Source organism: Gambusia affinis, linkage group LG04 (genome assembly GCF_019740435.1).
Source record: "Gambusia affinis linkage group LG04, SWU_Gaff_1.0, whole genome shotgun sequence".
In the NCBI taxonomy this organism is placed as follows: domain Eukaryota; kingdom Metazoa; phylum Chordata; class Actinopteri; order Cyprinodontiformes; family Poeciliidae; genus Gambusia; species Gambusia affinis.
This window is the reverse complement of record NC_057871.1, coordinates 9050809-9064905: the sequence shown is the minus strand read 5'-3', so window position 1 is coordinate 9064905 and position 14097 is coordinate 9050809. Positions and strand designations below refer to the sequence as shown.

The following is a 14097-nucleotide window of genomic DNA, read 5'->3' as shown; positions in this document are numbered from 1 at the left end:
AAAAATTACAAACTCAACCGGGGTATTAAAAGAGATTAATACTTTACAATTGATATTTTATTATATTAAATTATATCATATCATATATCATATTATATCATATTATATTATGCTAATGCAGGGTAGGACCAAAGAGCAGAGAGAGAAGGAGGAAGTTTTAATCATTCACTATCTCTAAGCCTGGCTTTCTAAACTTAAAGCCAGTCAGAGCAGCAAAAGCAAATGAGGTGGATTAGCAGTACTTGCTAATAACTGATGGTGTTATCTAGGACATGTTACTGTGGAATACCATCTCTGCTGACAGAATATTGAGCTGTTAGCATATTGTGATTATCATGAGACTGTAATACACCAACAGTCTTCTGTCATCTTCTGATTTGTTGCAAGACCGACTGCTACAGCAGACCCTTCCCACCCACAGTCATCATTGCTACGGAGTACTCATTGAATGCACTACAACATTTGACTTCAATTTGTAAGAAATGTGAGGAATTTTTTTGGTTTTAAAAACATCATTTTTCGCAATGACCTATAAGAGGGTATGTTCTGACATTCTGATTCTGGGAACTATTTGAACTACTTATACAGTGTTATTTCTATGAAGCAACACTGTCGACTTGTTTCATAGAAGTCAATACAAGATATTAATTGTATCTCGCTGTTTTTCATAACTTCTAATCGACTCAATGCTCTGTTGGAAAATGGTCAGACTGGAGCGGCTGCCAGTAATCCACACAGTCCAGGCGGAGCCTTGTTCGTCTAACTCTGGGCGTGAACGAGCGGCCAGTGGGCGCGCCCGCTGCGACGTTGGTCAGGCTTCAAGATGGCGGAAGCCTTGACAACTCAGGAGCAGCTGGTAAGGGTTTCTTCGCAATTTTTTTCCTTCGTTCCCTTCTAATTTTTGTTGTGTGTACATGTCATCGTCCGTTTCATCTACGGCTGACCTCATTTAAGAATATATCTTATAAAATAATTGGTTCAAGGAATAATAGCGAGGTAAACAGCCGTGGGCCGTTCGTTCGCTCGCTCGCTCTTCTACACTACTGACTCCTGTGTGACTGACAGGAGTTAGCATGTGTGTTAGCCCGATGGCGTTTTGTAGTAACGGGGAGAAATTAGCCGGCACTGTGTCAGTATGCTTAATAACCCTAAATTAGCGTGGCCCAATTACACATGTTCGAGATGCGTATACTAACGTAACAGTTAGGCTTGTACCATTATCTCTGAACTGGTGTAGGGGTGTTTTTTGTTGGTTAACGTTAGAGATCCATCTACCACATGTAACCTAGCCTTTAGCTAATGCTAACAGCTATTGTTGACTTGCCTGGAATCACCTCAACAGCTGCTTTGGTGGAGTTTAAACATTTACGTAGGCTAAATTCTACAATTTGTAATAATATATTAGTGTTAGCTTTACTTTAATTCTACACAGTCAGGCTAGAAATAGACCCACATCCACCTTAACAAGCGGCGGTTTGTGTGTCGGATGTACTATCATGAATTCGCCGAAATGATACTGGGGTTCCTAGAGTTGTTGTTGCTGTCGCTTTCTATTAAAGTTCTTGGTTTTGACATTGACGCCGCATATCAGAAGTCTCGTTGCGTTTGAGACAACAGTGTTGTTTTTGTGATTGCTTGCTTTGCTCGTCATCTATTATTACTTGATGCTCACTCTCCCGAAGCTTCCCAGATTTGCAGATAACGTTTTTATGAGTAGCATCATCTCTCATTACCTGTGGCATGAATTCGCTTAATGATAGCTGAGTTATTTCTGGAGTGCATATGACTTGTTGGCCTCTTTGATCATCCTGGAGAGCATTTTAATACAGATGTTCACAGTAGGAAGTTAAACGGGTTAGCTCTTTTTCAACTCTGATGATGGTTATTCTTTCAGAAAGCTGAAGAATATCGCAGCTTGTGCTAGTGGGCACAAGCAGCGAGGCCCCTAAGCTGGCTTTATGTGTGGCTGTATTCAAACAGTATTTTAAACTGTGTCAACTAGAATAGATCCTCAAAATGTTATACATCCGAAAATCAATATGGCACAGGGAGATTTTCCTACAAAACAATATTTAGAGCAGGTCCTCACTCACTCTAAAGACATGGTTTAGTAATTACATCAGTCTATATTTTCAGGGAATATATTTACCTTTTTCTCCAACTAATGAAATAATAAATACAATATTTAGCTTTAAATAGTTTGCTCTTGAATGGCCTTAATTTTTCAGAAAGTTGAGCATAAATATATTTCTAGTGTTTTTTCATTGACAGCCTGTGGGTAATGTAAGTTTAAGTGACTTCAATAATAATAATAATTTACATGCTTGCTGGTTTTGGTTGTCTTTTTTAAAAATTTGTTCACAAATAAAAATTGGATGAGGGAAATTAACACTGACATCAAAATAACCTGAGACTATGTTTGAAATTATACTTACACACACATATTATGCAAACGTTATATAGTCTTTTTATCCTTTCCGAATCCAGAGGCCACAAAATGCAAATTCGAACAGTTTGTTTTAGAATGAATAGACATTTATAATTGCATTTTAAATATGGGTGCATTGATAAATCTGCCCCGATTTCCTTAATTTTGGGACATTGGTGAGCAGCTGATACTTGCATGTGAAGCCAATCTTATCTACTTGGCAAAGGTCTAAAAGTCAACCACTGTCCTCTTTTGAATAATCAGTAGGCAGGATGGGAGCTTGACTCCACAATTAAATTTGCACCATTAAATGTGTACACAATTTTTTTTATGTGTTTTTAGGTAAAGCATTGTGATTTTGACAAATTAAATGTTGTCTTAAATTCACTTGAATTAAATAACAAAGTCTGCAAAAACAAATGTTTTTAAAGCACTGCATAGTTCTCTATATTGTATTTTATTTTATCTTGTTGTATTACTGCATAGATGAAAATTGTACATTATGATCATCTGCTACTTGTTGTCAGGGCTAAATCTGAGAATCTGAGCCATTTGGTGGTCTGCCAATACTGTTTTTCTTTTTTTGCTTTGAGTAATCCAACAAGTTTACCAAATGTTGAATATCTGTTACTGTGTCAGCTTTGGTTTTTTGCAGTATAATCTTCTAGAGTAACCATCTTCCCATCCTGAATGTAGAATTAAACTTGACAAGACAAGAAGATCTGGAATATGAGATGATTTTGACTTTTGCTATTTAAGCCAGAATGTACCATCAATATCCAATGGTTTTATGAAAGCATTCTTTATTTGTTTTGCATGTGGAAAAAACTGTGCTCAGCGCAACTCTTTCTGCCTTCACATCTGAAGAATCAATACATCCTACTCTATAAATGGCAAACTGAGTGTTATCATTCATACAAGCTGCTATCTGTATCATACACGTTACTTTAGCTCGAGATGTAGAAGGCTGATCTGTTTGCCACCCATTATTTTTCTCTGTGTGCTTCCTCCAGCTTTGCTTCAATTGATATCTGTAATTTATTCCCAAACCTAATGGATAATGTATCATCTATTGATGATGTCTTCCATCAGATAGTTGATCTCTTGTTGTTTGTCAGGCTGTGGAGGAGTTCCTGAGAGAAGTGAGGAGCAGGGAGCTCCCCCACAGCGCTGGGCTCGTCTCCCAGCCTACAGCTGTTAAGTTTCTTATGGCCCGCAAGTTTGACGTCTCCAGGGCCATCGATCTATTCCAAGCATATAAGGTATGCTTTGTTTCATTCCCTGTTTTTTACTTAATTATACTTTCTTATAAAGTTTTTTAAAACATAGTAAGCTATGTTTTAAAAATACTTCCATTCAAGGTGTGCCATTTTCTCAACAACAAATCCTAGTCTTTCTAAGTGTTCAGCAAAAATATTTCTAAAACATTCCACTGACAAATAAATGTTTGTCAGTGGAACAGATTGAATGTTATGGTGAAAAACTGATGTGTACTGCTATTAGACCAGAACTTTTTGGTCATTAAAGATTGTAGGAAGTTTGTTTTTGATTATATACTGAGAAACTATTGATCTGTGGCGGTAGTCCATTATGGAAGGACTGGCCTGTGCTCCAATAAACTATAGTTTGTCATTTTAGACATTGATTGGCCTTGCACTCATGAACTCCACTAAACAATCTAGTTTTAATCAGGTCAGACTACATTGATGTGAGGCTCTCTGCAGATGAATCTAAATATTTATTTTCCTCCTATTCACCAACATTCTCCATTCTCTAAATCTGTGGTTCTCCCCCAAATCGGTCCATGAATCATTTGGTGACTGTAGTTAGCCCTTTTCTTTCTACTTCCATTAGTTTCTGCACACTTTCTTAAACCTCCACTGTGGGATGTTAGTCAATCTTTTCTGTGTAACCCTAACTACATGCAGATGCTGTCTTTTAAATACCAAAGTGCTATGTCATTCAGTCCATAGATGTCCAGTTTCAGAGCTGATATAAATCCCTCTGATGTGTAGAGTGACATTTGCACAACAATCTAGTTTTTCTACATCTATGTTCCTTCTTTTTTTTTACCGAAAGCAGTCAAAATGTTTGCAACCATAGAAAAATCCTTTCCTATGAAAAAGAAAACGTGCGACTGCTGCCCTGTTAGTTTGAGTCTGATATGTGGCAGCAGACCTATTAATAGCGTTGTAGTGTTTGTGCTGTGAATAGCGTTTGCTTGCCTTTAAATATTTACTATCTTCCTTTTGAATCCCTCATGTCTTCCCCTAATTTTCAGGAGTACGTCTTTTTTCATGTTTTAATCTTCTGTCATTCAACACATCTTTACCTGCTTTTCTAGAGCTTTAAAAAATTGCTGTAAAAAAATACAAGGATGAAAATGATTCTCCTCTGTCTATCCTTTGTTTTGATTAGAATACCCGGATCAAAGAGGGTATCATCAATATAAACCCAGACGAGGAGCCCCTCCGCTCTGAGCTGCTGAGTGGCAAATTTACAGTCCTGGTTAGTATTAATGCAGTTGTTGGCGCATAGTACAAAGGAACAACATGTGTTTTGCAGTTACACACCAGTCTAAAGGAGAAGAACAAGCTTTTAGAGGACTTTTATTATGACGTTCTCTGCAGGCCTGACTGATTAACATGTGTAGAGCAATAGCATCATTTTATTTAATGTGCATTGTTTTTGTTTGGATTTTTCTTTTTTTTTTTTATGACCTGGATCACACCAGCCTGGCCGAGATGCTAATGGTGCTGCCCTAGCACTCTTCACTGCTCGCCTCCATCGGCCAGACATCACCACCCACAAAGCTGTTCTGCAGGCCATCATCTATCAGCTGGATAAAGCCATAGAGAGGTGAGGCATCAATATTCAGTTCTGTGATCAAACTTGGTTGTTGTTGTTGAGCTGCTCTTTCAGTTTTTTTGTCAGCTACTTATTTATAAAGTATTAAAATTTTCTGTTTATAATGTTAAATATTTTTAACATACTAAAAGTATCTAAATGCATCAGAAAAACTAAATGCAGCCATTTTCTGACATTTTTGCAAACTTGTCTTAGCAAAATAGCTCAACTTCAGTCAGACTTGAGGCTGTGTGTGAATATCAATTTTCCAAGTCAAGCTTCAGATTTTGAATTGGTTTTATGGGTTTCTGTTGTATATTTGTAACACAAGCATATGCTTTGATGTAAACCTACAAAGCTCTGGCTGTGTGTTGAGGGTCATTGTCCTGCTGGAAGATGAACCTCTACTGTCAAGTCTTTTGTGGCCTCTAATGGGCTTTTTGCTGCCATCCCTTTGTGAACAGAATTTCACTGCTAATTCATCACATTGAAGTTTAACATTAAATTGTTCTGTTGGATACTCTTACCAACCAGTGCCAGTAAGAAGCTGTTTCCAATCTTCTTTCTGCATCTTTCACTTTTTCAAACATGATCTCATGAAGCATGTTGATGCAGTGGTAAAGGAGGTAGAAGCAACAATCGGTCATTAAATATTATAAAATGAAAGTGTAGATGCGAATCAGAATATGCTAAAACAGTAATTTAAATAATTTTTTTGTTTTTTTTGTTGTGTGTTTTTTTTTTTTTTTTGCTTTTTTTTAGCCATTATTCTGTCAAATTTAAAGTTAAACTACTTCAGTCCTATGCTCTTCTTGTGTGATCTTTGTATATGACAAGATTAAATAACATGCATCTCTGTTTGACTGACTAAGTGACGTCTATATGCAGTTTGTTACAGGTACAGGTCTAAAAGTTATTCCTTTAATATAGTGACCACCTGCTCCACTGCTACACTATATCCTGCCAAATAGTTTTATATAGGAGTGTCAGGAGCTGGATATAAATGCATTCCATATCTTTTTACTTCTACTGGAGTTATGTGGTACTTTATGTTGGTCCATTTTACAAAATGACAAAATAAATTGAAGTTTGTGTACAGTGAGGAAAGATGAAAAGAGAAAAAAAATCATTGCGTGTGAATACTTTTGCAAGGTGCTATGAACACATGTACTTCATTTGAAGCTAAACAACAAAAGCTTAACAGAATTACATAATTTTTTTCAGTCATGTCTAGGTGATCTTTTCGATCTTGCTCTTTTTTTATGTGGCCATCTTATTCATTTGTCTGCAGTTTGGAAACTCAAAGAGACGGACTCATATTTATTTATGACATGACAAACTCAAGTTATGGAAATTTTGACTACGAACTCTGTGTCAAGATTCTGAATTTGCTCAAGGTAAATATACATATTTATTTATACATTTGTGTGTTTTCTGTAATGAAGAGCCCTTTTTATTTTGTGCGTCTCCTTCCATTCCTCAGGGGGCATTTCCTGCCCGATTAAAATGCGTCTTCATTGTGTCCTCTCCACTTTGGTTCCGAGCGCCGTTCGCAGTTCTTCGACTTTTTGTCAGAGAAAAGCTGAGGGAAAGGGTGGGTACATAAAATTTCCTGGGTGCACATTTATTAAGTCAGGTAATAGACTTTTGTAAAGTATTTTTCTTCCTCCCAGGTATCTACAGTGAGAGCTCACGAGTTAGTCAGTCATATTCCAGTCTCCTCCCTCCCTGAGCATCTTGGTGGAACATCCCAGTACAGCCACGTGGCCTGGATCCAGTCCTGTGTTAACATGCAGTCCAACACCGCTCTGGGTGACACACAAGAACACGACACACATGACTGCGTGGGAAGCCTGTTGCGCTCCTACAGCTTGGACAATAGCAACGCAAGCATCGGTACTGTGCCTTCCCACACCCTCCAGGGTACTGAGCGAGCCGTGGCTAATGCCAACTGCTACGATGACAACAATGCTAACCCTCAGAACCACATTGTTGGTGTGGAGGGCAGGACTCAAGGCCCAGGCCAGTACCAACAGGGCTCCAACTCCAGTGCAGACAAGTCGCAGGGGAACCACCAGCACTGGAACGGTACGGCCTTGAGCGGAGCCAACACAGGCGTTGGTCCCAACTCAAACGTGAACGGCCAAGCCCCTACCCAGTCAGACACTCCCCCCAACACACCGCTGTCACAGAAAACCAGTGACGGCCCAGCAGCTGGCATCACAACAAACCCTGCCAGCCGGTTTCAGAACGAAGCTGTGAAGGAGGAGGATGAGGACGAAGAACAGGAAGGGGTTCCTCCGCTGCCTCAGAAAGCTCTGCCCCGCCCACCCAACCAGGCTGCATCGCAGTCCCCACCCCTGTCTTCGTCATGGGGTCCGGATGACGATGAGAATCGTTACACGGAGGTATCGGTTCACATGCCGGACCAGGGAGGAATGACGGTCCATCAGCTGGTGGAGTATGTCAAGAGGAAAAAGAAGAAAGGGATTTACCAGGAGTATGAGGACATTCGCAAGGAGCCTCCAGCCGGCACCTTCGACTATTCTAAGTAAGTCTCAGTCTGTTTCACTGTGTTTCCATCTCTGCTGGTTTAGGAAAACTATCCAGACAGGAAGATTCACACCAGTCCATATTACCTCAGACTGAACTCCTAACTGTCTTTACAGGAAAATGTCAAATCAGATTAAAAACCGGTACAGTGATGTTCTGTGCCTGGACCAATCACGGGTCAGACTCTGTCAACTCTGTGATGATGAAGATGAGGTAATAATTGTATTAGTTTTTGTTATCTCTGGCCTAATTGTTTCTTTTATTTTCAGATGAATATGCACGTGAATTAAGACTCACTTGGCAAAATCTGCAGATATTTAAAATTCTGTTTTCTGTTGCTGTTCAACACATTTTGCCACATTACCACCACAAACTTTAGTGAATTATTTATTTAGTTGTTTTTTTAATAATAATATGATGCTCTGAAAAGCATATATTGCCTGAAATTATATTTATGTTTTTGGGTATCTCTTCCAGTTTTGCTCTTTTATAGACTGACATTCTTGCCCATTTACCATTGCAAAATATTCTAAGTTCAGTCAAAATGGATGGAGCGTTTGTAGAGATCAGGTTTTGCCATAGGTTTTGGTTTTGCTTTCGCCTTGAGATTGATCAGATTAGTCTGATGCATAGACATGCTTTATTCCAAACGCTGTTTATTCTAAAAGCTGTTTTAGATTCTCCTGCAGAAATCACTTTTGGCGAGGAAATAAAAATGAAGAATTAGGCCATTATTTTAGGAAGGTGCTGATGATTTCTTTATTATTTCCATTGCCATTAGTGAACCACTGATGGCAATACTGTTAACGGCTTCTCCCATCTCTGCTGTGGACTTCTGCAGTTCCTCCAGAGTTACTTCTGTCCTCTTGTCTGATTAATTCTTTCCTTTCTTGTCATATGATGTTTGTTTGTAGTCGTTGAATTTCTTAAAAAATTGTTTACTGTTCAAACCTTGCCAAGAATTAAGCTAAATACAAATATGAATCTCTTCAAGTTATTTTTATTTGATAACAATATATAGTTTTTCTTCTGCTTCACAAGTACAATCTACTTTGTGGTGTCTGGTCACATAAAATCCCAATGAAATGCATTGAAGCCGGATTTTGTAACTTGACAAAATATGTGAAAAGTAGAAGGGATATTAAATAGTTTTGTACTACACTGTAACTACCTTAATCTTTTCATCAGAATCCACTATAGCTGTTTGTCACGTCATCTATGAATCCATTTTTGTACTTTGTATAATAAAATATTTATAAAATGTTCATAAATAATAATAATATTAAACATAAATAATATTTTGCTGTTCTCCTGCCAGAGGATGTTGGGTTTTTACCTGAATCTGCCTTTTGTTTTGTTTTTGTTGTTTTTCAGACATCAGATTACATAAATGCCAGTTTCATGGATGGGTACAAGAGAAGCAATGCCTACATCGCTACCCAAGGTTCAAAACTCTTTTTGTTTTTCTTTATGCAAGCTTTGTCAAACTGTAGACCAACACATTGGTCCTGAGATCTATGTGATACAAGTCTATTTAGATTACTTTTTTAATACTTACCACTGCTGGAAACTAACACTCAATGTTTTCAGTATCAAATGAACAGTAGAGATAAACAGTACAGAAGAACAATTTGCCCCATCATGTCTTGGTTCTGAATTTACTTGGCTCATGTTTTGCTCAGGTAAACAAACTGATTTGTTTGTTTTTTTACTGCATTTGATATTACTCACTTAGATAAATGTGAAATAATTTGTTGGTTAAAGTGGTGAGGAGAGGGAACTTTAAAACGTGGCTCTGCTAGTTTTAGTGTGTTTTAAAAGCTGCCACGTGATGAGTTAGGGTTAGGATAACGTGTGGTGAACACACAATGCCTGCCTTTTGTGTGATTCTTGTGAACTGCAAATGGAGTTGCACGTCTTGCCGTTTATGTCTCACGTATCTGAATACAAGCTGCTCTGTTGTTTTCCTCTTGCTAGTTTAGGGTTATCAAATCTTTCCAGAAATGTGAGCAGTTCCTGTTTGTAGCAAAGTGAGATGAGAAATGCTGTTGGCCTTTCAATATCGGTCACAAACATTGTTTCAAATGGTGTTTATTAATTCTGAGAAATTTAGACATCTGTTTGTCACATAAAGACATATTCAGTGATTTGTGGAGTTAACCCATCTGTCCTGTGATATTCTACATAAACTAAGCACAACAGAGGATAAAACATTTACTTGTATTTTTTGTGTGAGTTCTGTTTTATATATAAAAAAATAATTTATTTTAAAAATTTTTTAATCCATTTTAAGAGCCACTGTGTAAAGGTTAAAGAGCAACTTAAGGCTTTGGAGCTGCAGGTTTCAGGGCTCATTCCTCAGCAACATAAAGATTTTTTTATTACTATGACTTTCTGTCCTTCAGGTCCGTTGCCAAAAACATTTGTTGACTTTTGGCGAATGTTATGGGAGCAGATGGTACTTATCATTGTCATGACCACCAGGTGAGATTTTACAATGTCTTGTCTTGATTTTTCATTAAAACATTTTGGCAACATGCATTGAAACTCTGAATTGATGGTTAAATATTAAGTAACATGGTTTTCTTAGGGTTGTAGAGCGTGGACGGGTCAAATGTGGTCAGTACTGGCCGCTGGAGGAGGGTAGAACTGAACAGCATGGATACTTTATGGTTAAAAACACACACATCCAGGTGTTTCAGGATTTCAAGCTCTCCTATCTTGAACTATACAACACACAGGTAGGCTCATACACAGGCTTGTATAAATTTAAACCCGTTTAAAATTTATAAAAGATTTAAAAAATGTAACATCGATTACAATTATTTTTTGTATGCGCAACCAGTTTGTAAGATTTATTTATTTAAAAAAAATTTTTTTTTTTTTTTTTTTTTACTTGTGTTTGTAGTCTGGAGAGAAACGTGAAGTTTGTCACTACCTCTATGTCAGCTGGCCAGACTTTGGGGTGCCCAAAAGTGCTTCAGCTATGTTGGACTTTCGTGAGCATGTTCTTGAAAGAAGGAAGGCAGCAGTGCAAAGCTTGGGGTCCAGCTGGAGGGGCCCTCCAGGGGGCCCTCCAGTAGTTGTGCATTGCAGTGCTGGCATCGGTCGCACAGGTAAACATAACTATTGTCAAGTCATCTGACCCAATAACACCTGTAGTTACAGTAAATTGAATTTGATGTCATGATAAATTTCACTTGACTGGCTTAATTGACGCAGCTAAGCTGTGATGCAGCTTAATTTTAACACTGCATTATTTTCATTCAAGTCTGCATACTTTATGTTTTTAAAATGTTCAGCTTAAGTAAAAAATACATTTACCCAGTATATGATTTTATTTTTTTATATCTATTATACATTTTCATGTTAGTATTTGCCTCTGTGTTCTGTTGAGTGTTGCTCAGTTATCTATCTCTTCTTCCTTCCTTCCTTCCTCCATTCTTTCCTTCCTTCCTTTTAAGGCACATTCTGTACACTCGACATCTGCCTGTCACAGCTGGAGGACGTAGGCACAGTAAACGTTCAACAGACGGTGCGGAGGATGCGCACGCAGAGGGCTTTCAGCATCCAGACCTGGGACCAGTACTATTTTTGCTACACTGCCGTCATAGAGTACGCCCAGCGACATGGGAGACTGAGCCCAGTGCAGTGGTCCGACTCAGAATTAGAAACAGACAGCGAGTGAGACACTCTTGCACGGATGGTTAGTTGAACATAAACAGAAGTTATAGGAATAAATATGAGAGGAGCAGCATTTCTTAGTAAAGGATGGAGGAGATCCTTTGACCATAAAAGAGAGAGAGACGATAGTGGACTCCAACCGTTGCTCTTCCCTCACACAAGATGCAGCTGAAGAGCCGGAGCAGAAAAGGCAGTGCATTAGAAACTATGCACTGCAGCAGCGATAAGCAAGCTGGCCTGCCAATATCCGAGCCCCTTTTTTTATAAAGCAAACTACAGAGGGGAGGGGCTTGGCCTGCCCTTACACGCCACGTTGACAAAAGCGATGTACGACTTGTAGCATTTTTATATTGACTTGCACATGAGGAATGATGAACTTGAACCTTTATCCCTTCAAGCCCTCCGAATCCAAGTATCAGTTCCTTTTTATAGTTCTTGTTCCTTTTCAAACAAGTCTGGTTACAGATGAAATGCGAGATGTGTGAAAAGGTGAAACTTGAAAACATTTCTTGTTTTTTATTTGTTTTTTGCTCATTTAGGAAGAAATGGTTTTTGGTGAGACATTTTGTGACTGACTATTTGCGAGCCATTTTTGTTCATTTCCATTTTATTCAACTATTTCATATCCATTTTTATTTGATGACATAAGATTTATATGCGCTTCATATTTGTGCATATTTAGACTAACTTTTTAAAGCCAAAGTCTTCACCCTGGATGCTTGGATGTACTCCTTCCTGTGATCTTATAGCAGGGGTCCCCAAAGTTGGTCCTCGAGGGCCGGCATCCTGCATGTTTTAGTTCTCTGCCTGGTTTAACGCACCTGGATCAAATGATGGCACATTAGAGGCCTAAGAAGAAAAGGTTGTTGCCACCAGGGAGAGAACTAAAACATGCAGGTTACCGGCTCTCGAGGACCGACTTTGGGGACCCCTGTCTTATAGACTGAAACCCACATATATTCCTCTAACATACATGTATATTTTATTGCGCATAATAACATCCTCTGAAATACAAGCTTACAATGCCTAGCAGAGTATAATTGACTTAACCTTGAGAGAGAAGTTCTATGTAGCAAACCAGACTGAGAAGAACTAGAGGTCTGGTCTTTAAATGTATCTTTTTTTGGCAAATTTCTGAGTCAGGTTCTAACATCATATTGCTGATATATGCTGTACATGCATTAAGCCTGGACGTTCTTGAGTAATTTGGCCTTAATCTGATTCACTGCCTCAAACAGAGCCTTGGAGAGGTATTTATACCCCTTGAACTGTTTCACATTTTTCTTGTATCACAACTGCAGACATCCTTGTATTTTAGTGGGATTTTTATGTTATAGACCAAGATAAAGTATTTTATAATGTGAAGTTAGGACATGGCTTATAAAAAGTTTGTGCAAATGAAAATCTGTGGTGTGAATTTTTATTTCATTTAAAAAATTAAAAAATTTCTTGCTACTTGTCCACGCAGGACAGATTTGTGAATTGCTAATGGTTGTTTGTCAGCAGGTTCTCTCACCTAACCTGCGGCTCTAAGGGCGTTTAAAACAGTGTATCATTTTTCTTCCATCTCACAATTATAAACTACTGTGTTGATCAATCACATAAAATTTTATTAAATCCAATGTGGGTTGCTGTTGTGGTACAAGATGTGATATAGTTCAGTGAGATTGAGTTCTTCAGCAAAGCACTGCACTTGTCAAAACAAAATCACCTTTTGAACTTATAATTCTCCTCTTTTTTTATTTAATCTTCCTCTCTTGACACAATAGTTGTTTGATTCTAGAGGTGTTTGTGCCTCGGATAACGGTGCCTTCATGTTTTCCTTAGTGTCATATCTTGCTAGTGTGTTGTAACGCCCAAACTAGTGCACTTGCTTACTGCACATTATGTGTGTCACAAAGGATGTCCAGTTTAGAGCACACTACTTAAAAAAAACAAAGTAGTGTAGTATTTAGTAGTAAACTCTGGTTTGAGACATGGCTATAGTTTCATCTTTTGACCTCAGGGGGTAACTCTAGTTTTCTTCTTTTTTTTTTTTTTTTTTTTTTTTTTTTGTGTCAAGGATCAGTTTCTGGGTTTGTATCTGATAAATTATCATTTAAGAAAAACATCCTTTTTTGTATTTTTTTAACTGTATTTTATCCTACTGTATTTGTCTTTATACTTCTTCAATATCAAAGTCCGTGAATGTTGGTACGATGCTACAAAGAAAACAGACCAGTTATTACATATAATAAGCTGAACAAATCTCAAGAGGAGTGAAATGTATATTTTTTTTGTTGTAGACGGATACATTTTGTTAAAAATTGTAGCTTGTCATATTTTCAGAACTAACATGTAAAAGTCGTGTTTGTCCAATTTTGTCAGCTTTTCTTTGGGGTGGGGGACTGTAACTCTTGTTTTTTTGGGGGGTTTTCTTGAGGTTTTATTACAGAACCCTTTAGTAAGGGTTATCTCATACCCTAAGCCAAGGACAAAGCCAAAAAAAGCTAACACAAGGAATAATTAGCAAAAAAAAAAAAAAAAAACTATCTTAAACATGACCACCTGTCATTTCTGTTGTATGTATAAAAGGAGTTAATCAG

The 14097-nt window shown here is 37.9% G+C and overlaps 1 protein-coding gene across 1 annotated transcript; it reads left to right on the top strand.

Moving 5' to 3' along the window:
• The first annotated feature begins 714 nt into the window (after nucleotides 1-714).
• Nucleotides 715-12910, top strand: ptpn9b (protein tyrosine phosphatase non-receptor type 9b). Its single transcript, XM_044115366.1, has 13 exons — nucleotides 715-856; nucleotides 3547-3690; nucleotides 4847-4936; nucleotides 5163-5287; nucleotides 6567-6672; nucleotides 6759-6869; nucleotides 6949-7826; nucleotides 7945-8041; nucleotides 9203-9272; nucleotides 10234-10312; nucleotides 10419-10569; nucleotides 10737-10944; nucleotides 11293-12910. The coding sequence occupies exons 1-13, from the start codon at nucleotides 824-826 to the stop codon at nucleotides 11514-11516; spliced, it is 2316 nt and encodes a 771-aa protein (XP_043971301.1). The 5' UTR covers nucleotides 715-823; the 3' UTR covers nucleotides 11517-12910.
• Nucleotides 12911-14097: the final 1187 nt, after the last annotated feature.